Genomic DNA, 21967 nt, shown 5'->3' on the forward strand with positions numbered 1-21967 from the left:
TAATCATCATAATTAAAAAAATGAGAATGTACATCTTAGCTTTTTCCTAGAATCTTGTTTTGCAGGAGAAACAACTTCCAGAGTTCTCCTGTTGCCAAAGAAAAATCATGTTTGTTCCTAATGTACTGAAGCAATTTGGACACTCGGTCTGATTGAAAGAAGTAAATTGGCGAATTATCACTGCCCCTCAACTGTGAGATTTATCGTTCTTCACATCTTTTGAACATGCAAACTCATGGATAGAACAGGCGGAGATTAACTGGGTATTACTAATTGCTAATCACAAAGGCTGTCAGGGTAAAATGAGAAAGGGAATGTTTTGTAGAAACCCCGCCCCTCGTGCTTAGTGCTTCCAGTATTTGTTTTTCAAGTTTTTGTGGGCAGAGCCTTGCAGCAGGTTTTGTCTTTGCTGGAACAAGCAGGTGGGGTTTTTTTTCTGATTTTTATTAGCAAAGTACTGCTGACCCAGAAGACGGGAATGCCAACGTACACCTAGTGCAGACTAAATCCAATTAGTGTGTCTTGAGCTAAGAAGAAGTCATTCACTGTCATTGAAACTGGTTTCTGCTCGGTCTGTGCCCCGTGAGGATAAGAGGGAGAGACGCTGCCTCGGCCCGAGCCCTGCTCTGCCAAAGGCTCTTCCACCCGGACAGATGCTCGTGCGGGGACTGGCTGTCGTGGTGCCGCTTGTGAGGGATGCCCTGGGACGGGGCAGGCTGGTCTCAGCCTGGACAGCCAGTATTATTTTGCTGACTGCATCTGGGTTATCAAGATGGTCTTGTCTGGCCTGGACCTGCCGTTGGAGTTTGGACATAGAAGCTGCTGTTCCCAAAGTGTTCCTCAGCCTATGGAAAGACCGCTTCAAGCTTTACATTAAGTCAGGCTGGTCCAGTTAAGTTCGGGCTGCCTGTGACTGCAGTTATCTTGGTCTAGAGATACAGTCCCACCAGCCAGCTGTACGAACTTCAGTCTGAAGGTGTTTGCATTCACCAGTCTAGAGACTGGGATCTCCGGGAAATATGGAAGTCAAGAGCAGGTACTGGAGTAAGAGGAGGCGTAAGGTGCTAGAAGAATTATAGGCAGCAGCTCCATCTCTACCATGGCCTCACCAAGCTTGGATATTTTTAAAGCTCAGCTGTAAGGTCCCAGGAACCTCTCCTCTGAAGCTGGCTCTGCTCTAAGCAAAAGGTTTGACCAGGGAGCTCCAGATGTCCCCTCCTCTGAGGTTTTTCCTCTTATTCTAAGTGAAGTTAAGGTGTAGATAAGGTGTTCTCAGCACCTCATCCCATATATGTAACAAGCAGAAACCTCTCTGGATTCCCAGTCACGCTGTGTCTCCTCACCCACAGGTCATGTCCCAGCAGCAGGTGCCTGAGATGCTGGTGTGATGCTCTCTGCTGCTCCATAGTGGGAGCCGTGCTCGTCGGCAGGGCTATGGGGAAGCTGCAGAGTAAAATCAGCTTCCACACCTCCAAATACAGGTAAAGCAACCCCAGATGATCATGTCTTAAGTTACTAAACCAGTTAAGAGAGCGAATAGAGAACAGCAAATGAACAGAGAATACAGCAAGCACGCGGTTTTAGTTTCATTATTGAATGTATGAATCAGATTTTCATTTTTGGGCCTCGCTTCTAAAGTCTGCTCAGCTTCTTTGGGGGACTGAAATCCAAAATGTAGCTGAGCATGTAAATGTGGCCAGTGGTCGTGCTCTGTGATGGCTAAGGCAGAGCTCTGAAGGCTAACAGCTCCGGGGGTGGCTGTTTGGCCCAAATATCCAAACTGCTTCATTGTCTCTTTAGAGACTGTCATCAGCTTTCATGGGGAAGCTGAAATAATTCGGTATCTGGCAGCAAGGTGGGCGAGCTCTGCCTGGAGATCAGCTGAGAGCGCAGGGTGGCAGCAGGGGGGACTCGGCGTGCTTGGCAAGGCTGGTGTCGGAGCAAAGGAGAGCAGCAGAGCCTGAAAGGTGTTAGTGGAAGCGGAGGCTGGTAAGATCAAAATTTCTTTTCTTCTTTGTACCAGCATGGAGTGAGTAAACATCTAAATATTTAGCAGCTCTAGAGGTGGAACAGGTCTACTCCTTCTCACCTAGTCCAGGAGATGCATTTGTCCATTCACAGCTTCTCTTCGGCTTTCCAAAGGCAGATGCTGTCACTCTCCAGCCCAGCCAGTGGTGCCATCTCCCAGACCTCGGTCTCACTGGGGAGCGGCACCCTGCCTTTGCGTTAAAGCACCCTGCAGCTCCCGCCGCTGTCTCTCTGCCTGCTGCAGGGCCGATGGCTCCGTGGAAGAGACAGGACCTGTTCGAGCCGTTCAGCAGCACGGCCCCACGCACACCGATGCCGTCACTTCTGTGGCTGCTCTCAAACCAGACCTGTGCGTGTCAGGAGGAAGGGATAAGGTGAGGTACCTGCTGCCACGGGGCACGAAGCACAGTCACAGGCAGGAAAATGTATTGACAGGTTAGGAAAATAAGGTTTAAATGTGAGCTTTAAACATTTCCATGAATGGTAACAACTTTGTCAGTTCCTGAATTTAGAAAGAAAAGATGAGCTTAGAGTGAAGGCACACATTGAAGCACATTGAATCAAATTTTATAACCTCTCCAGAGCTCGGATCACATCAAATGCTCTCGCCCAGGCTTGGAATCACTGGACTGGCCCTTCTCTTATGTTACCTGGCAATGGACGGGCTCTAAAGACAGTTGTATATGCTGTAGGAGCTCAAACCCAGAAGAACCCGTTCCCTCTCCAAGCTTGGGCTGTGCACGGGTCTTGGTATAACGTAACCAAGAACGTGCACAATCCTCCTCGCCGGCTCTCCTGCTGCCGCTCCTGATTGCCTCTCCCTGCTCCTCCGCAGAGCGTGGCTGTTTGCAGCTGGAGGTCCGGGGCTGTGCTGCGGCGGTTCATCGGGCACGAGCGGGAGGTCACCAAGGTGAGCAACAACTGATCGAGTGCGGTGGGGCCTCTGGTACTGTTACCTGTCAGAAACTGGGGAGCCAGGAATGATGGAGCGACCGTTTGTCATCCACAGAGGGCTTGCTTTGCTCCGTCAGAAAGAGGGAGCGGGGTGTCAGAATGCGTTAGGTTTCTCCCAAGGTCCCAGCTCATACTTTGCTGGCCAGGGAAGCAGCATGGAGTGGTCACATCCAGACTAAACAGGGCTCCAGGAGGCTTGGACGTGTGCTTATCTTCCCCTCCAAGAGACTGTGTAGCAAAAACTCAGGATGATTACTAGGTCCAGTTTTTGATTCAGAGATGCCACTCACTTTTCTTCCACTAGACTCATCGTTGTTCTACAGATCAGCCATGCCTAGGAACAGCAGGTCTTTAATTTTCCTTCTGGCATCCTGATTACAAAGCCAAACACGCTACTCAGAGAGCAGACATGCAGGGGTGTACGCACGTGTGCATGGCGTGGCTGGTGCGCCTCCGGCTGGGGACAGCCCCAGTGGGTCCCCTGTGCTGTGGGTATTGGAGGGACGAAGGGGGCTTCATTCTTCCCAGTGCTCAAAGCAACCGTGCACTGGGCTCATTTGGGTTTTTAAGGAAGTTTTTCCCATAAAATTGATGGTTTCTGAGAACAAGATCCGAGAACACCCATCCACCATCCAGCTCCCTGGTTCTGAGAGGACACGGGTCCCGCTAGCGGGTCGCACACCCCAGCTGCCTGACATTCCCCTCCACGACACGCACGGCCACAGTACGGGCTGCAGCAATTGCACTCCGGCTGAGCGGTTTCTCCTGGCCCCGCTGCGCTGGGATTTGCCTGTGGCCAGGATCCGGCAGAGCAGAAGCAAGCAGGAGTTGCAGCGTGAGCGTCGGGCAATCCAGCATGAGCACATCCAGCATGGCCAAAACAGGGTTTGAAGGTCAGGCTCTCCCCAGTCACGTTTCTGCACGTCTTGGGCTTTGGCACGACAGCAGGAGTGTTGTGCTGTCCCTGCGCACAGCTGAGCTGGGTGGGGAGGCTAACCGGCTCCTCTCATCCTGTCCTTGGCAGGTCACCTCTGGCCTCGACTCAAACAGAGTCTTCAGTGCATCCCGGGACAAGACGGTGATGATGTGGGAGCTTCACGGGACTTCGGGGCCAAGCCAGCACTTCCCCGGACATGACCTGGTTGTTACTGGACTGGCCGTGAGCCCAGGTGAGGGATGACATGCTCCCATTCCCCAGGGATTTATTGACAACTTTTCTTGATTTTTTTTTATGTTAACTTGTGGTTGCAGATGCCTCCCAGCTGTGCACGGGTTCACGAGACAACGCCGTGTGCAAGTGGGACACAGAGACTGGAGAGTGTCTGGGCAGAGCCGCTATCTCCAGGAATCTGGTAGGAGCCGCTGGTTCCTTGCATCCTGTCATGGCACCTCGCTGCCTACTCGGTTATTTCACACATGAGGCCATGCAGAGTGAATTTGCTCTGAGCCTGGTGCTACAAGAAGCCCCTGAGGCGCTGCTCAGGTTGCCTGTGCGCTTGGGGAGACCAAAGCTTGAGGCTGGTTACTCTGTTCTCCAGGTAACAACAAATCCAGGAGCACAAAGATACCAGGAGATATACGGCAATTCATTAATGCTCTAACTCAGAGCTGTTAGGAAGCACATTGTGCCGTGGGGGCTGCATTCCCTTCTGTACCAGCCCAGCAGTGGAGCTGGTATGGGTACCGTCTTCTGGTGCCCGTGGTACCCCTATTCCCACGGCTCTGTGTCCTGTTGAGCTGTTGACACCTCCCTGCCTGCAAATAACCCCCCGTAACCACGCTGGGATTGAACCTGGTAGGGGAGCAGCATTGGTGGGAAGCAGAAAAATACTTTATGCAACATTTCCTGCTCACAACCCAGCACGAGGAGGGAGAGGATGGGAGCTCGGTGGCTGTGTATCTACAGGCAGACACCAGCCTGGGCTGCACGCAGAGGTGGGATTCTGCTCATCCTTTCCTCTCTGCAGGTCACACATCTGTGCTGGGTTCCTGGGGAGCCTTACGTCATCCAGACCTCAGAGGATAAAACAATCAGGTAAATTCTACATGTGGCCACAGAGAAGAGAGTTACAGCCTGGGGCACTGGGGATTATGGAAGATGCCAGTGCACAAGGGGCTGTTTCTTTGGTTGTTTGTCATGACCGCCTCGTCTCCCGTAGCCTGCTGGGGTGGCTAGAAGCTAGAAGACCTAGCCTGGGGTGGCTAGAAGACCTTGCCTGGGTCTTCGAGCGCGGTCTTTTGCCAGGGGAGGACAGTATGGGGACACCCGTGGCTGTAAGCAGCACTGGGTGGCGACTGCGGGTAAAAAGGAGAATTTATTAAAAAAAGAACGCTCAGCACAGCTGCTCTAGCTAAAGATTGATCCAGGACAGATAAATGCAAGGATGCAGTGAGAGCTTTGGGAGCTCAGCTTGCTGGGAGGAAGGAGGGCGACTGCCCCATGAGGGACGGCAGCAAGGGCAAAGCGTGAGGGCACAGCGAGGGCGTGCGGGAGGGCATGGAGGGAAGCCCATCGTGGCACTGATGCGTCAGAGTCCCCCTTCCACACTCCTGTTCCTGCCAGGATCTGGGACAGCCGGGAGCTGCAGGTGGCACACACGTTTCCAGCCAAGCAGCACATTCAGACGTGCTGCGACGTGAGCCATGACGGGCGGTACTGCCTCAGCAGCAGCAGCGGCTCCGCTGGGGAGGGCGGCGAGGCAACTGTGAGTTTGCTGGGCAACAAGTCCTGCTTGTTCTGGTTTTTCTCCAATGTCCACAGCATACAGCGGAGGGCAGCAGGTCAGTGCTCCAAGGATCTGCTTGCTCCCATTGCGTTGGCCTTATGCTGGTGTCACCAACCAGGGCCAGAGCTTAGTGTCATTCTGCTTGTCCCTTTGGTAAGTCTTCTGCTCAGGGAATATCTGAGCAGATATTCTTCCTGATTAAAGCACTGGGATTTTATTTCAGTAATGGCATCGAGGAGCACGAGGTTCTTGCAGAAAGCCTGTAAGGGACCCCTTGCTCGAGGTGTTTCCAAACCAGGGATTCAATCCTGCAGATTCTCAGCCCTGTGTGTGAGCATCAAGAGGTTGAGACCATCCCATCCCAGGGAGAGCAGGGCTGAGGATGGGAGCAGGCTGGAGATGTAGCTATCTGCCCACACAGTCTTAGCCCATCCACTCTAATGGGTGAGAGCACACGCTCAGGTAGTCACCAATGGTGAAAACCCTTCAGGGTTTGAAGTTCTCCAGGACTGTGAGCGTGAGACAAAGGCAGTAGACATGGTACTCTGAGGATTGGCAAGGAGCTCTTAATCCAAAACCATCTCCCTTTCTTTGTAAAACAGCTCCATGTTGGCAACTGACAGTAACAGAGCCTGAGCTCTAAACGTTGCCCATTGCCTTGCAGCTATGGGACCTACGGCAGACGAGGAACCAAGTGCGCGAGTACAAAGGGCATTTCCAGACCACGACCTCGTGCGTTTTCCTTCCACGGGGCCCAGCTCTCGCCCCCAGCATTGCCACGTCCTCGTACGACAGCACAGTGAAGGTCTGGGACCGAGACACTGGAGGTAGGGGAGGGTCCTGCCCACTCAGTGTGCCTTACCCTGGGATAACAAAACTGCTTCCTTTGTTTCTGTCTCCTGGTGGTAATGGGCACCTGGGTGGTAATGAAGCCTGAACTCTCTGGGTTTTACTCTAATCCAGCTGCAGGGCAGGGTGGAGATATGCCCCAGAGCAAACCCAGGAGCTTCTGCTTGTCCTCCAGCAAAGGAGGGTGTTTGGGTGCGTAATGTTGGAGGTGACGGGTGTCCTTCCTAAACTAAAAAGAATTAACGAGAAGATGGCTTTTGAAGTTTAGCAATGAAAGGACAAATGATAAAAATCAGAAAGAACAGAGGAACTCCAGGGCTTTCCGCAGATACGAGTGGAAAGTTGTATAGAACAGAAGTTGTGCTGGAGGACAGAGGGCTGGTCAGCAGCTGCCCTCACTTGATCATCCTCTTGAAGGGGAATCGCAGGCATTTCGGGGTTAACCCTGCTTGCTGCAGTACTTGGTGAGGGCTGAGTCCTCACCTGCGCTGGACACAAAGGCTGTTTACCTGCCAAGCCCTGCCATAGCAGCAGGCTTGTTAGGAACGCTTTGCGCAGAAGGCAGAGACCTCTTGGGAAGCCGTTCAGGTTCACAGGTGTGCTCCGAATGCAGTAGAAGTCATCAGCATTAGACACCCCCCGTGGCTAAGCACCTCTCCAAATGCACTTACTGAACACAGGATGAAAATAGAAACCTGATCTCCCACAGAAAAGCTCTCACCTTCTGTTTCACTCACCTCTTCTTTCACCCTGGTGCCTGCGCACGCTGAGACAGCAGCGGGGTTGGCAGCAGCTTTGTTTTGATCCTATTGCCTTCACAGCTGGGTGACCTACACAGCCCTCAGCCTTCATTCAGGTGCTCTTGAAAGGGTGTAAGTCACCACGAGTTGCCTGTAGGTCCGTGTCAAATGTGGCTCTGTTAGCAGCTCAGCGTGGGGTTGGTGTCTCCGCACAAATACTGCCTCGGGGTATTCTTTAATAATAGGCACAAACAGAAGGGCTGATGCGGTGCTGGATGTTGTAAATCTTATTTCTGTTCCTCTTCTGGTGATGTAACAAAACTGCATATTGAGGGTAGCACAGCCCTTAGGAAGAATTTTTCTGGACCGTAAGCAATTTGGGAGAAAAAGGCACGTTGGGAATGCCTCCCCGCGAGCCCTGCAGCTCTGCCCAGTGGGGTCTGTCTGTCCATCCATCCCTGCTTCCTCTCCAGGGAAGTGGCAGAGCTGGATCCACGTTAGCTGGGCAACGCACAGATCCCCTGTGGGACTTATGGGGGTGGAGGGTCTCTCTTCCAGAGGGCACGTCCCAATGTCTTTGAACGCAGGGATCTGGGACAGCGAGGGGTGCAGCTCACCCTCCTCGGGTGAGCAGACGGACGCACACGGGCAGAGCCAGGAGGTGGGAGGTTGGCGTGTGGTTGTGTCTCATCTCAGCAAACCAAGTGTCCCGAGAGACTCTTCTCTTCCCTCCCCAGCCTGCCTGGCCACCTTGTGCCTCGAGGGATCGGGACCGCTGGCCTCGCTGGCCGTCTGCGACAGCTCCACGCTGCTCTGTGCCAGTTTTAAGTCGGGGATTCACGTACTCCAGATGAGTGACCATGCGGAGCTGGTGCTGGAGGAGGTGGCAGCGTTTTGACCGTAGTAACCTTTCCGACAGAGACTGCCCTGCAAGGGGATGCGGTTCCCCAGGAGCTTCCCCAACTGCCAAGCAGCAGGAGACCTTGCGCCTGTAGAGCAGCGATGTGTGATCAGCGGGGCAGGGGGGTTTATTGGTTTCAGTTTGTGGGTGGCGGGAAGGCACTAGAGCTGTCTAGAATAAAAAACAAATCATGGATGCACTCAGGCCAAGTCCTCACTCCTGAGCGAGCCTTGTGCATTTTATTTGGAAAACCTCCATGCAGGCTAGCTGCATGTGATGGGGGCTAAGGGAGGAGGAGATGAGCTCTGGGAAGCTAAGGGGCAGCGCTGAAGGGTGCCAGGGCACGGGGCAGGGAACGCTCGGCCTCCCTCCCCTTGCTCCAGTGGAGTGGAGCTGAACACGCTGTGACAGAAACCCTGCACTGGGATTTATACCCCAGGAACAATGCAAGTGTAAACGCAGTACATTCATGTCCAAAATTTCATCCTAAGCCAGCTAGAAACATGGGAGTCCGCTGGGCCAGGATTGTCCTGTGAATGGCAACCTGATGAGGAACACTGGGGGGGCTTGTCCTGGCTGCGTGGCTGGGAGCCCCCTGCACAGCTGCCAGGCTCGGACAGTCCCTTTAGCAGACACTTCATGAGATACGGAAGAACCAGCTTGAGCACACATAGCTGGGTATCGAGGCTTATGCAAGAGGAGACTGCAATTAAATGTTTTTCTGCACGAGTTGCCAGCCTCTCGTCCCATAGTATTTTCCCTGGGAGTAAATAAGAGCTAGTGTACAGCACGTGGCTGATGCCACCGTGCTACTTGGAAGGGAGGAGAAAGCCCACAATGCTCTGCTAGAAGAAAAATAACTCCTGAGTGGGTTTGTGGTTTTTTTTTCTTAAAACATGATCTCCAACTGCACTGCAAGTGTTGAGAACAGAACTGTGTTCACTCCCAAGGAACATGGACAGCTGCTCTCCAGCTGACAACAGGGAGGTGAGCCGGTCTTCTCTCCTGAAGGTTTTTTTACGATAGCAGATAGAAATCAAACTGTGTGTTGTGAAGTACCTGTAATTTCTCCATTCCTTAGTCAGACCCAGAGGCTAGGGTGCACGTTCAAAACATGTTTTGACTTTCCAGAACACAGCATTTGCAAAACATCAAATTGAAGAATAAACAACAAAGAAAGCTCCCCACAGTGTAAGTTAGAACAAGACAATCCTACACTGAAATAGCCTTCTTCATATCTCAGGTGAGACACAGCAAGAACTTAAACAGGAGATGCCTACGTGGATTTGAAACGCCAGTTCTTGAGACCGCTCCAGGAGCTAGGACATGACATGGTACATGGAAAAGAAACATTTCCCTGGCCTTTAACATCTGCTGTGAGTGAATACAAAGGGGATGCAGACCTCCACACTCAGAGACTACCGCACAGAGGCAGGGGAAGCAGGGAACCATGTTCCTCTAACTCTGACAGCTAGTTTTTCTTTCTTTAAATGCAAATCAAGTTTGAAGCCACAGACTCCTACCAAAGGCTCCTGGAAAATGGAAGGTCAGGAGGGTATTAACAAAGGCTGAACAACACACCAGACCTGAAGTGTTGTGTGGCTACCTACAAATGTTTAAAACGGACTGGAGAAAACTTGTGAGCCTAACTTGGAAGGGAGGGTGGAAGCAGATGGATCATCTCTAAAGCAGAAAGCAGTTTCTGCAGTGTGAAAACAAAGTCCTAAAAAGTGGAAAAACATCACCCGAGATTTGCCTCCAACCAAGGCCTGGCAAACACAAAACCACCTCAACCCAAGACCAGCCAGTGACTACAGCTGCCGTAATACACGTTGCAAGAGCTGATTCCTTTTTTTTCTTTAATATAAAAAAAGCAAGTCTTAGTTGAAAGCCATTAACATCTCCATTCCGGTTCATCAGCAGCACCTCTGAGCTACTCCGCTGTCCACAACTTGAAGGTTCTGTCATAAGAGCAGGTCGCTATCAGCTGGCCATCAAGGGAGATATCCAGTCCCATCACCTTCCCCTCATGACCAGCCAGCGTTTTCAAAGGGGACCAGCCGGGGTGAGTCCAGATCTTTGCAGTGTTGTCGTAAGCGCCTGTGAGCAGGAAGTTACCGTGATTGGCTGCAGCAGAGGATGAGAAAAAGGGAGAAGTGAGATTTGCAAGTAAAAACATGACAAATCTTCTCTGCTAACCAGTACAGGCCTGCTTGACCTGCAGATGTGGTTTTGAGTTGCCCCATCCCCTGCCACCTCAGCTCGGGAGAGGCAGGGATGAGGAACATCAGACGGGAGGCACTTACGTTCAAATTTCACCCCGGTCACCAGGTTCTGATGGGCAGGAATGGTGTAGATGCACTTCCTCTGGCGGAGGTCCCATACTTTGCAAGTATTGTCACCACTGCCAGTTGCGACATGGTATCTGCCAAAGGGCGGAGGAAGAACATGTTGTTGTTGGGAGCTGGGGTTTGTACTTGGACCTCCCACATAAACCATGCAAGCTCCTTTCTTACCCATTTGGGGAGAAGTTAACCCCGTAGATCTCCTTCAGGTGGCCTTCTAGAAACATGATACAGCGTCCCGTGCGCAAGTCCCACACCCGGCCAAAAGCATCCAGTCCACTAGGAAGAGAGAACCCGAGCATTACCCATCGGAGACTTCAGCAACTGCCAGAGTACGCTCAGCCTCGCCAGCAGAAATCACTGGGGCGCTTGGCATCAGACAGCAACAAAACCTTGATAATATTTCACGTCCAGTCCTGACACAAAGCAAACTCACCCAGTCCCAGCGAGAGACCCATCTGTGTGAAAAGCAATGTCATAGACCCCTTTGCTGTGCCCCTCCTGATGGAGAATCTCTTCCTGAGCTTCCAAGTCCCACAAGCGCCACGAGTGATCATAGCTGTAAAAACAAAGCATTTGTCCAACTAAACATATCTCCAAGGAGAATAATAGGATATTTTGCTAACTCTATGGGCATTTCATTTCCAGCTGGAGACCAACAGGGTCTCGTATGAGGGGCAGAGAAAGGAATCCCAATGACTTGCTGATATTTACATTGCAACAGTCCAGCCGCTGTCGGCAATGGCCAACCCTTGCCCGTGCTGGGCTCCTCTGCAGACAAGCAGTGGTACCCACTGGGCTACCAGCTAGACAGCTAATGGTAATGTCTTAAAGAAGTAACCAAATCTCCGTACCAGGTAGTACCCAGGAACCTCCCAGATGGATGCCACATCACACGTGCCACTCTCATGCTGTGTCCTTCAATATCTGCCACCGGTTCATCACTGAAAAACAGAAACAAAAATCATCGGACACTGGTCAGAGGTGGCTGGCTCTAGCCAAGCCTTTGCAAATATGATCACAGCAAGACAGCTGCTAATTAAATGCAAGCCAGACAGGAGAATCAGAGTTTTAAGTAATGACTCTGAATTCTGCCTTTTGTTCACACAGCTAAAGCTGTAAGTGAAGCTCCTTTATTCACATTCATGTTGGTTATAAAGTTCTCCTGGGATAATTATTTCCTGAAAATTAACAAGGCCCTTATTAGTAGCACTTTGAAAGTAGTAACAGCAGAAACAAAACGCAGACTCCCTGGACAGCAGGGAGTTTTACTGCGACTATGTAGAACACATCCCGAACTACAGCAAATCCAGCCATTCTGAGGAACTGCAGGGCAGGCAGGCCAGAGTGAATAGTTATTCTCCCAGAATTACAGGCAGCAGGTCCGTAGCCTTCAGCAGAAGACCTGAACAGCATTTAGAGCTTCTTTCCAACAGACCAACTAAAGAGATGTGGTCACATGAGACTAATAAACAACCTGTCCCTTTGCACAGGTACGCTTCTGCAATTAGAAGCAGCGGCTTTCAGCTAAGGATAAACAAGTGAGGATCTCGGAGCTGCCTGCCTCTTCCTCAGGTGCACTGCAGGGCTCCACTTGTCAAACACAGCAGATGCTAGGGCTCGGTATCTACACCGTTCTCTTCTTCACAGGCTTGAGATAGATGCCGTGCATCTTCCAAAACGACACTGTGCAATGATAGAGCCACTTGTTTTCATTACTGGATGGGGCTATGGTGCATGGTCATGTATTTGGTTAGTCCCTCTCTGAATAGTGGTGCTTCCCAATAACTCAAAAGTTTATTTCTTAATATGCAAGAGGGGGAATTTTCTCCTAAATAAAAGGTTAGAATGAAACAATCTCCAAATCTTCCATCCATTACCCAAAGCAGTTTACCAATGCCCAGCAGCAATTCTGACTTGATTCTTTTCAGACGATTTCCCCTCACCTTGATTCCCCTAATCAGGGTGATCTCTTTTCCTGCTGAAGAAGGTGGCACATACTGAGGCCAGGAATTGCACTGGTATAACTACAAGAAAAGGTTTTATTTGCAGGAGGATGGTAAATGTCCAGTGTTTAATAACACAAAATAAACCCCAAAACAACACTGCTGCAGCTGTGCATGTTTGGTATCATTCTGACCTTTCAAGGCTCCAGAGTTTGACAGACCCATCGGCCGCACACGAGGCCAGGTTAACGTCCTTCTTGTCTAGGGAGACAGTGGCTTTGGGATGGAAGACTATTGCTCCTACGTTGGTGTTATGTCCTTAAGAGAAAGGAAAATCAAAATTCATAATCTGCCACGTGATCTTGGCCAGTTCTTCAGAAAAACAGCATTTCTTTGTTACTATTAGTCAGGTACCAGTGACCACTTTCACTGTGTCCTCCCATGTTGGGTGAAGTTGCATTGTAACCACCAGACACATCTGTCCTGCAAACAGCTAAACGGCAACTCCAGTAGCACCCACTTAAGAGTATCAAACACCAAGGTTTGTAACCCTCAAAATGCAGTGAAAATTCAACATTGAAATCAAGAGATTTGTCCTCACATTTGTATTTAGTCAAAGTTGTGACCACTGTTCAAAGAACCTCACTGCTGTTAAGTGGCCTGGCCAAAAATGCTGATATTTGGCTCAAAAGATCTCAAACCAGGTTTTGAAACAAAACAAGAACATAATTCAGAAACAGAAACAACAAACTCAGATCTTGGCTCTAAGAGAAAGGCCAGGACTTCCTCTTGATTATGAGACATGTGCCCATGCTCCGCAAGCCTGAGTGATGCTCTCATTAGAATAAAATCTGCCCAAAGAACACTACATTTTGAATCACAAAGTAATTCAGATATGGGAACTCAACCCAGAGAGGAACAAAAGAACTAAGCAAAGAGTCTCAGTGAAAGTTGCTGTCTACCTCGTAGGGTGTGAACAAGGTTGCAGTCAGGCACAGACCAGAGCTTGCACAATCCGCTCCTGTTGAAGACAAGAAACAGACGTCAGTGTAGACACGAACGTCAAAGAAGAGATCCAACACAGAGCTGCAAAACCACGCTGGGGGGTTCTGCAATGGCTAAAATACCAACACACTTTGGGCAACCAGCCATAGGGACTAACGGACTCGGATTCAAATCTCTGGTAAGCTCCAAAACAGGGTGAAGAGAGAGTTCAGAGTAGGAAGAAAAAGCATTTCTGAACTCTCTCAATTTCACAACTCTCACAGGCCTCCAATAACATCCCTCTCCTTCACTCCCGCTGTGCTCTCTCAGCCCCTATGGCAAGTGCTGTAGAAGAAAACTTACCAACAGGCCGTAGCGAGGAGTTTGGAATTGGGGCTGAAGTGGCAGTAGGACAGTGGGCGATCGTCTCCAATCTGACTGCAGAAGTTATTCAAGGACTGTAACCGAATACAAAGAAAATAATAAATGAGTAAAGTACAAACCACCTAGGGAACGCTCTGGCCAAAGCCCCTGAGGTGAAGGAGGCGAATGTACGCAGGAGGAGGCAGAGGCCTTTGGAAAGTCACTTTCAAAGGGAAGAGCTACCTCCGAGCCACTCCAGCTCTGAGCCAGCCTGACCGATGTAAGCTAGCACGGCCCTGGGGCACAGCTTAGCTCTCAGTGTGCCACCCATGGTACTTGCCACCAATAACCCCGCCGGCCTGCTTTGCAACTACGGTTTTGACAGAGAACTTACTGTAGTTTTGGCCTCTTTCTACAACTCATCCAATGAATACAACCAGAAACACTAGGGCAAGCAGTGTGGTGCGCTTAGGGGAGAAGCAAATCCTCTGGCAGCTAAAGCCTCTGGGTGTAAACAGGATTAGAGTGGGAGCACACTGTGTGCTTGAGCCATTCTGTTCAGTTGAGCTGGGAATCTGACTTAACACGCTCAAAAAGAGCATCTCAGAGTCATCTAAAACATGTTTTGCGTTACTGTATTGGTTATTATTTCCCTTGGTTTTATGCACTAGTGACTATTTTACAGGAAGAGGAAAGTGAGCAGTCCCTTCCTAGCCAGCTAAACCTGTGACAAAACCAGGAATAAATTCCTTTAGCTTCACAGGCAAGTGACAAGGCAAAGCAGGGATGTCTCTTCATCCTGCTGCTGTGCAAGGGGACAACTAAAGTACATCTCAATCACTGAAGAAAGAGTTAGAACATGCTCTATGCATATCATAGGGAAAGAGAGAAAAAGCAGAGCTTTCCAACAGGTGACAGGCACAGCACAGAAAACTACATGCATCTGGACAGCACCTCCGGGCAGCTGATCTCTTTCTGATCTCTTTGGAGATCACCAAAAAGTTTTAAACACAGCAGCTGAGCAGCTGCCAAACCTACTCGCAGGGATTTGTGTAGCTCCTGTCTCTGTGATGTCCTGGTTGCCTCCGGAATCTCTTTGAGCAGCCGGGCTTCTTCTAGCCGCTTCGCTGCCCTGTGAAGAGGAAAGGTGGAGTAACAAGTCCCTGTATCTTCCCTGCCCTGCTGCTGGAAATACGCCTTTCCCCCTTCTTCCCCCAAACTGGGCTAATGCTACAGTCAGTCACTGAGGACTCAAGCTCTAAGCTCACTGGACTTGTCTACCAGTGTATGTTCCCCATTCCTTTGATCTCACATTTCCTGCACTACCTGCAGCGGGATTAGCAGCTAGATTTTACAAAAGGCTGCATCTCCCTCCTTCATTTGTGCCGTTTTTCCTTACCTGGGGAGTGAATAGTTAGCAAGCCACAGCCTCGCTGTTTTCAAACTGCGTGGTCCTTCGTGGTACCAGGTTTGCTGATACTGTAAGAAAAAGAACAAAAGGGAAGAAAAAGCTGATGTAAATATTGCTCTTCCGTTCAGTCACCTTGGATGACCTCCTCTTAGTATCTAAGTGCCACCACAGCATCTGCTCTTAAATCTTGCTGTGTTAAGGCCTCTTTTTGAGGGCATTTTGCATAACTGTAAGCCCTAGAAAAAGGGATTAAGAGAGACAAGTCAAACTCTCTGCCCTACAGATCAGATCCTGATGTGCCTCCATTTCGCTCAAGGATATTCCAGTTGAACAGATTTTTACTTAATGACATACAGCTCCCTCCTTCCCCACACATCACCCAGTAAAAAGAAAGCCCAGAGCTGCAGAAATTGTCCTTACTTCTTACAGCAACCCCCAAAAATAATAAGGAAAAAATGGGACTCAGAAAAGAGAAAGGAGGAGCAGAAAGAAAGAAGAATCAAAGGCAGAAACAGATGCAGTAGCAGGAACGTGGTTTTTTCTTCCCGAGTATGACGACAAACGACAATAAAGGACTTGCTATACCAAGTAACAGTCCAAACGTCTGATCTGTTTCCTATGCTGTATGCAGCACGGAATTTGGCCTGCATACAAGCCAGACTTAACGCTCCTGATTTAGATAACACATTGCCACATTAACACATTTAGTTGTGCTAAAAGGGGCAACACAGAAGGAGCATGAAGGGACGACATGAGAATCCACAGACTGGCCAAAAACCAGATTCCTGGACACAGAAGAGACCATCAAAATAAGGCATCTCCAAGGGTATCATGCCTATCTCCCTCAGCACTGACAGAACAAGAGAGACCATTACCTCTTCTTTGGATTTTTTAGACCTATCGTCATCTTTCCTGGTCTTTTTTAATGCGTCTGTTCCAACCACCGAAAGGATATTTCTTAATCTGGAAAGAAACACATGAAGTCGTATTCACTCAGTGAATTCTCAGCTAACCTGACAAATAATCACTGTCTGCCATTTTTTCTCCCTCAGCATTCTTGCTGCATTGTAATGAAGCATTACTGACTGCCAGCACCCCAATTACAAGGAAAGTGTCAGGAATTTGATAAACTGAGAGTTGCCTGCTTGCAACACTCAGGGCAGACACAGCACCTCTCCCTCCTTTCTGCAGGACCTTCTCCAAAGAGCGTGATGGGCTCCCCAAGCGCTCGCAAACAGGCTTTCACTTCAGAGTCATCAGTGGACACGTTGATCTGCCGGGCTCTCTTCCTGCGCTCAAACTCAGCCAGCACTTCCGCCTGCCGCTCGCTCATGTGGTCTTCGAGATCAAAGACCTCACCTGAACAAAAAATGAAACCATCAGATTGAAAACAATGGTTGGACAAGAGATCCCTCTCCAACAAGAAGATCCAAACAAAGAGCCAACAGTCCGGGCAACGGTCTCATGTTTTTTATTTTAAACTATGCTCAAAAGCTTCCAGAGCGAGAGGGGCAAAAAAAAAAAAAGGTGGTTAAACATTCTCACCACTGCTTATGTTGATGTTGCCAGCCTCGATCGCAGCTTTCATCCCTTCTTTTCCCAGCAACCCGGATTCTCCTTTTGCCAGACGCTCCCTTTCCTTCTCTTCCAAACTGCCATAAAAGATGGGGGCTCTCTTGGGTGGAGGAGCATCGCTCTCTTCTGCGGGCTTGGTCTTTGTGGCCTGGAAGGTAAAGGCAGAATTTCAAGGGTGTTTTGGCTAAAAAGGAGACAACAAACAGCTTGCTTGTGCAAGAAAGCACTGCTCTGCTACAGAAAGTTAGTACGTACATCATGAAGAGACCCTGAAATTGTATGCGAGGGGTTCATCTTGGACAATAAGGCTGTGCCCCAAGCACAAAGATCACAAGTAAAATGCCAGGTTCAATACTTTGCTTAAATTGGACTGTGTTGTTTTCTGTTTCTTTACTATCTGCTTGGACCTCGGTTTTAAGGCTCTGAGGTGGCTTTTTAATTATTTATTTATTAAAAGAAAAACTTGAGAAGATGCAGCTTTCCCTAATCTTGCTGAACAAGCCCCAGAAAGGACAGGGCGATGCCGGCCGCCAGCTCCCGGTGCCCTCCTGGGGAGGTGAAGAGCCCCTGTCCCCCCGGCGAGGCGCGTTACAGCAACCTGCCCAAGAAAAACGAGAGGATTCCCCGAGAACGCCCGAGAACCCGCGGCCGCTCCGGCCGCCGCCCTCCGGTGTCACCGACGGCACGGGGCGTCCCCCGCGCCGGGGCCTCTCCGCCACGGCAAACCCCACGCGCGCAACAGCAAACGCGAGCCCCCGGGCCGGCGCGCGGCCTCTCCCCACTGCTCCGCGCCCGCGGGTCGGTACCACCCCCGCGCGGGTAACGGGGGGCCCGGAGCCGCCCCCCCCCCCCCCCGCCCACCAGACGCCCACCTCCGCGGGCGCGGGGGCCCGGGCGCCGCCGCGCGCCGCCGGAGCCCGCACGGAGGCCATGGCGGCCGCGCCGGGAGGGGAGCGCAGCCGGATCGAGCCGGGCCGGGCCGCAAGGCGCCGCGCACGGGCCCCGCCGCCTCACAACCGCTTCCGGGGGACGCGGGGCACGGCGGGAGGCACGGCGGGAGGCGCGGCGTCCGGGCGGGGCGGGGCGGGGCGCGCGGGGCACGGCGGGAGGCGCGGCCTGGGCGCGCTCGGCCCTCGCCGGCGGCGGCTGAGGGAGCGGAGCGGCGCGGCGGCGGGTCGCGATGCTGCGGCGGAAGCCGACGCGGCTGGAGCTGAAGCTGGACGACATCGAGGAGTTCGAGAGCATCCGGAAGGACCTGGAGGTGCGAGCGGGGCCGGCCGCGGCCGCCCCCGGCGGGTCCGCCTGCCCCCGCCCGGGAGCGCCCTGACGCGGCCCCTTTGCCCCGCAGAGCCGCAAGAAGCAGCGGGAGGACGCGGAGGCGGCGGCGGCCGGCGAGGAGGCGGCGGCCATCGCGCTGGGCGCCGAGCACAAGAGCCGGGAGCAGATCATCAATGACCGGATCGGTTACAAGCCGCAGCCCAAGGCCGGCGGCCGCGCCGCCCACTTCGGCACCTTCGAATTCTAGCGGCGGGGGCGGCCCGGCACCCCCGGCTGGGCGGGACGGGGCGGCGGGGAGCCGCCAGCCCCCCGCGCCAGCCCGGAGGGGCCCCGAGGCCGGCGGGACGGGCCTCTCCCCCTCGTTTTTGCTGTTGGTTTGGTTTTGTTTTTTTTTTTTAAGTTTGTCTGGTTAACACGCCTGTGAATGCCCCTTGGCCGAGTGTTTTGTTTTAAATAAATATGTCCTTTTTAAAAAAAAAAATAATCACACGAGCTGCTGTAAATGGCTGCGGAGACCACGCAGGCAGCGTGGAAACACCAAGACCAGCGGCGCTTCCTTCAGCTGCGTGCGCCCCGATGCAGCGAGGAGGTAAAACGCTGCCTCTGCGGCGGGAGCTTTTGATTTAGTAATCCTAAAAATGGAGCCAGTGGCATGTGTTCATGTAAACCTTTAGCCCTACAAGTCAGTGATCCCGCTAAGGAGAAGACGCTGGAGGGCGTCTGATCAGTGTTTTATTCATGCAGTGAGCCTGTGTGCATAAAGGCAGCGGGCGTCACGACTCTGGGTGCAACAGGCAATACTTCTAGACGCTGCTCCATCATTTTCGGAGGCCAGGAAAGAAGCCCCCCCACATCTATTAAAATCCTATTTCCCAGAGATGGCTGTACAGCTGCTTCCCCGTGTCACAGCTGGGATGTGGACTGGGCCCTTCGCAGGGAACGGCTGCAAACCTGGATGCAGTAGAACATACTGAGCACACGGACGTGGAACAACATCCCGTATTTTCTGATGGAGCAGTTTTTCCTTTACGCTTATCCGTTTCACTTCCATTCAGCCCTGGGGAGCGCGTCACCCCAGCTCTGCTGGTTTGTCACCCTGTGATGGAGTTCAGGTAGCTGCCAGCGACATTTGTTGCTCAGATCAAAGGTCACCAACTATTTCCTTACAGCTGGTGTCACGTAAAAAGCAGAAAGGTGGATTGATTTCTGACAGACTAACCAACACATACCTGGATTTACAACAGTGATTCCTACTACCATCAGCTGGCTGGGCATGTAATGAAAGATGAGATAATGCAGAACCCCAAAAAGGAGTCTAGCATGCAGGCAGGTGACCTGAAGGAAGCAAGTTATAAAAACTGAAGCAGCTTGTTGGTGTTTAAGAAGCTCCGTTCCCTCCAGCCTGGGGCAGGAGGCAGAGCAGGGTGCCAGCAGCCCTGGGGCCTGCACCAGGACACCCACAGGGAATTCAGAGATGGGACTGGAGGCTCTCTCTGCTCCTGCCTGGGATTGTTTTCTACCATCTTCCAGCACAGCGATCAGTTATATTTTTTCAGTGTCTCAAGCAATGCTCCAAACCAGACTTGTTAAATTCATGTTTCATGTGTTGTAGGAGCATCAGATTTCAGGTCAGGCTGGGGAAACATACAGAACTTAAAACTTTTCAAACTGGAAAGAGCCACAGTCTGGCGTAGAGCAGAGCTGCTTTTCCAGTCTACCACCACATAAAATTATCAGGGATTGCCCTGCTATTCAGGGATTCCCAGCATGCCCAGGTCTGACAGGGAAACATCTTAGCAGGTTCCAGACATCCTTCAGTTGCACAGGGGAAGAAAAACCAACCCAGCCCCTCATTTCTCTTGTATGGACAAATACAATCTAGAGTAAAACTCTGTGAGGGAGACCGGTATTCCTTGCTGGGCACAGACACCTTCCATGCACTGAGGGGCTCATTATTACAGCTCCCTAAAACGCTTGTCCTTCGACTCCTCCCTCTGTAGGGGAAAGCAGATCTGGGAAGCACCGATCCTTCTTTCCATCTCGGCTTTCCCCACACTCTGCAAAGTGTAACTGGACTGAAACGAACGGCGACTCCTGCATCAGTGACTTCCCACATTCCCGTTCCAGCAGCTTCAGGACTTATTGCTCGTGGCTGGGGCAGGCCCAGAGGACGCTGCTCCTCACTCCCATCCCCAGCCACCTGAAGATGGACACTCAGCCCCTGCTGCTCACTCGTGCTGTCACAGCAGGCACAGAAGAATCGTGCCAGAGCACAGGGGCTGGGGAAGGCCAGGCTGGATTGCCTGGCTGTGGGGCCTCTTACTAATAAAAGCAGACACTTACTCTTGGAGTGTCTTTCTGAATGCTGCAGTAAGAGCCACCAGCCTCCACTTCAGCTGCAGTCTCAGCATTGAGGATTGTTTCCAAAACACACATCCACCACAGTAAAATGCAATCTATTTTATTGTTATTTATATACAGGAGATTCTTGATAATCACAGTAATATTAGACAAGTTACCTCCACAAAGAGCAAGAGTAAAAAAAAAAAAAAAAAGACAGTCCACTGTAAACAAAACTAGAAATCCTGCTGGATCTGGTGGGACTGACTCCAGACAAACTGAAAAGGCACTCGAAGAAAAACAACAAAAGCCAGCTGATGAACACAGCCCAGATACTTTGTGCACTTCTTCCAAGATGATAATCCAGAGGCACAGCGTGTGGAGATCAAACATCAGGGTACAAAGACAGATGCAGGACATCACATTCCAAGCATGCTACATGTGTGTTGACATACGATTTAATTTACTCAAGTCTCATAATCATTAGAGTCCTCACTTCCCCTAGTGTGAGTTTAGTGTTACCAGGACAACTTTAAATACAGCCTGCAGAAAGGCTGGGACTGCACCAAAAGCAGTCAGTAGAAGTCATCAGTAGGGAGTCCGGGTTTTGCTCAAACTCTGGCAAAGCAAACAGCAACCTGGGCCAAGAACACGGCAGCTGGTGGCATCTGGTGGACGAGGGGGAGGCTAGGACACAGGGAGGTAGGTGGCTTCTCTGGATTGTCACCACTGAACCAAAAGAAAGCACGGCCAAAGCTGGCAGGGAGACATGGACTGGAAACGTCCCTTTCTTGGTTGTGCCTTGCTGTATCAGCGAGCTCAGCAGCAGAGAGGACACAGCCCTCCATCTTTCCTTAACCACCTTCCCTTCAGACCTTCGCTTGTGCACCTCTCCTCAAGGCCCAGCCTGGGCTCCTACTTCTAACTCTGGTACTGCCCAATGCTCAAACCATCATTCTTGCAGGCTGCTGGAAGGTAGCTGGGGCGCTTGATAGACACTTGGGAGACTTCTGCCCAGGTTCCTGCTCCCCAGGTGACCGCTGCTAGGTCAGCGTCACTTCCCTCTCTGCACACTGGAGAAAGCTGTGTGCCTTCTCCTGTGTGAGCATGGGCAGGAGATGACCCTTTGAAGACAGAGGTACTCATCCTCAGGGGGAGAAACAATTTCAAGGGCACAGGTGCTACACGTAGAATGAGGCAGAAAAGCTAACAGGAGAACCGAATTTATATTGTAAAAGCCACGGCTATTGCCTAATCTCCGAGTCATTAATCTCTGACCACTTGAATCACAGAATTCAAGTCTGGTCACCTGAATACAGGGAAAGGTGGCTAAAAGTTGATAGCAAGAAGATCAGGCCAAGCAGAGGTTCTATTTTAGAGAAAGACACAGCAAGAGGTATATGAAGTAACTAGTGTCATCATGCAAAGCCACTTGTGACTATACCCTATGATCAGACATCCCTGCAACGGCAACAACTCCATCTCGTTCAAGAGAAACCAATCAGAGCGGTGTCGGCAACGTCGGCT

The 21967-nt window shown here is 51.2% G+C and overlaps 3 protein-coding genes across 3 annotated transcripts; 2 read left to right on the top strand and 1 right to left on the bottom strand.

Annotated features, from left to right (window-relative positions):
* The first annotated feature begins 1434 nt into the window (after positions 1-1434).
* WDR31 (WD repeat domain 31) lies at positions 1435-8195 on the top strand. Its single transcript, XM_075519786.1, has 9 exons — positions 1435-1481; positions 2273-2402; positions 2864-2938; positions 4007-4151; positions 4234-4334; positions 4950-5017; positions 5546-5687; positions 6373-6535; positions 8035-8195. The coding sequence occupies exons 1-9, from the start codon at positions 1435-1437 to the stop codon at positions 8193-8195; spliced, it is 1032 nt and encodes a 343-aa protein (XP_075375901.1).
* Positions 8196-9300: 1105 nt separating this feature from the next.
* Positions 9301-17823, bottom strand: PRPF4 (pre-mRNA splicing tri-snRNP complex factor PRPF4). Its single transcript, XM_075519666.1, has 14 exons — positions 17695-17823; positions 16793-16970; positions 16420-16606; positions 16123-16210; positions 15236-15315; positions 14875-14968; positions 13837-13931; positions 13452-13510; positions 12684-12807; positions 11398-11487; positions 10980-11102; positions 10715-10822; positions 10505-10623; positions 9301-10325 (listed from the first exon to the last, which is right to left on the bottom strand). The coding sequence occupies exons 1-14, from the start codon at positions 17752-17754 to the stop codon at positions 10132-10134; spliced, it is 1599 nt and encodes a 532-aa protein (XP_075375781.1). The 5' UTR covers positions 17755-17823; the 3' UTR covers positions 9301-10131.
* Positions 17824-17904: 81 nt separating this feature from the next.
* Positions 17905-18530, top strand: CDC26 (cell division cycle 26). The gene is made up of 2 exons (XM_075519668.1): positions 17905-18083; positions 18171-18530. Exons 1-2 carry the CDS (start codon positions 18003-18005, stop codon positions 18345-18347), a joined length of 258 nt encoding a protein of 85 aa, XP_075375783.1. The 5' UTR covers positions 17905-18002; the 3' UTR covers positions 18348-18530.
* The last annotated feature ends 3437 nt before the right edge of the window (positions 18531-21967 follow it).

This window comes from Mycteria americana, chromosome 17, assembly GCF_035582795.1.
Source record: "Mycteria americana isolate JAX WOST 10 ecotype Jacksonville Zoo and Gardens chromosome 17, USCA_MyAme_1.0, whole genome shotgun sequence".
NCBI lineage: Eukaryota > Metazoa > Chordata > Aves > Ciconiiformes > Ciconiidae > Mycteria > Mycteria americana.

What these genes read in the sequence shown, in the direction of transcription:
- PRPF4 (XM_075519666.1), bottom strand. Translation starts at nt 17,754, where the DNA reads ATGGCCTCCGTGCGGGCTCCGGCGGCGCGCGGCGGCGCCCGGGCCCCC. An exon ending in GCTAACTATTCACTCCCCAG is followed by an intron (nt 14,969 to 15,235) that starts GTAAGGAAAAAC and finishes TCCTCTTCACAG; the next exon opens with GGCAGCGAAGCGGCTAGAAG. An exon ending in AAACTCTGGAGCCTTGAAAG is followed by an intron (nt 11,488 to 12,683) that starts GTCAGAATGATA and finishes TCTGTTTTTCAG; the next exon opens with TGATGAACCGGTGGCAGATA.
- CDC26 (XM_075519668.1), top strand. Translation starts at nt 18,003, where the DNA reads ATGCTGCGGCGGAAGCCGACGCGGCTGGAGCTGAAGCTGGACGACATC. An exon ending in GCATCCGGAAGGACCTGGAG is followed by an intron (nt 18,084 to 18,170) that starts GTGCGAGCGGGG and finishes TTTGCCCCGCAG; the next exon opens with AGCCGCAAGAAGCAGCGGGA.
- WDR31 (XM_075519786.1), top strand. Translation starts at nt 1,435, where the DNA reads ATGGGGAAGCTGCAGAGTAAAATCAGCTTCCACACCTCCAAATACAG. An exon ending in CCGCTATCTCCAGGAATCTG is followed by an intron (nt 4,335 to 4,949) that starts GTAGGAGCCGCT and finishes TCCTCTCTGCAG; the next exon opens with GTCACACATCTGTGCTGGGT. An exon ending in TCAGAGGATAAAACAATCAG is followed by an intron (nt 5,018 to 5,545) that starts GTAAATTCTACA and finishes TGTTCCTGCCAG; the next exon opens with GATCTGGGACAGCCGGGAGC.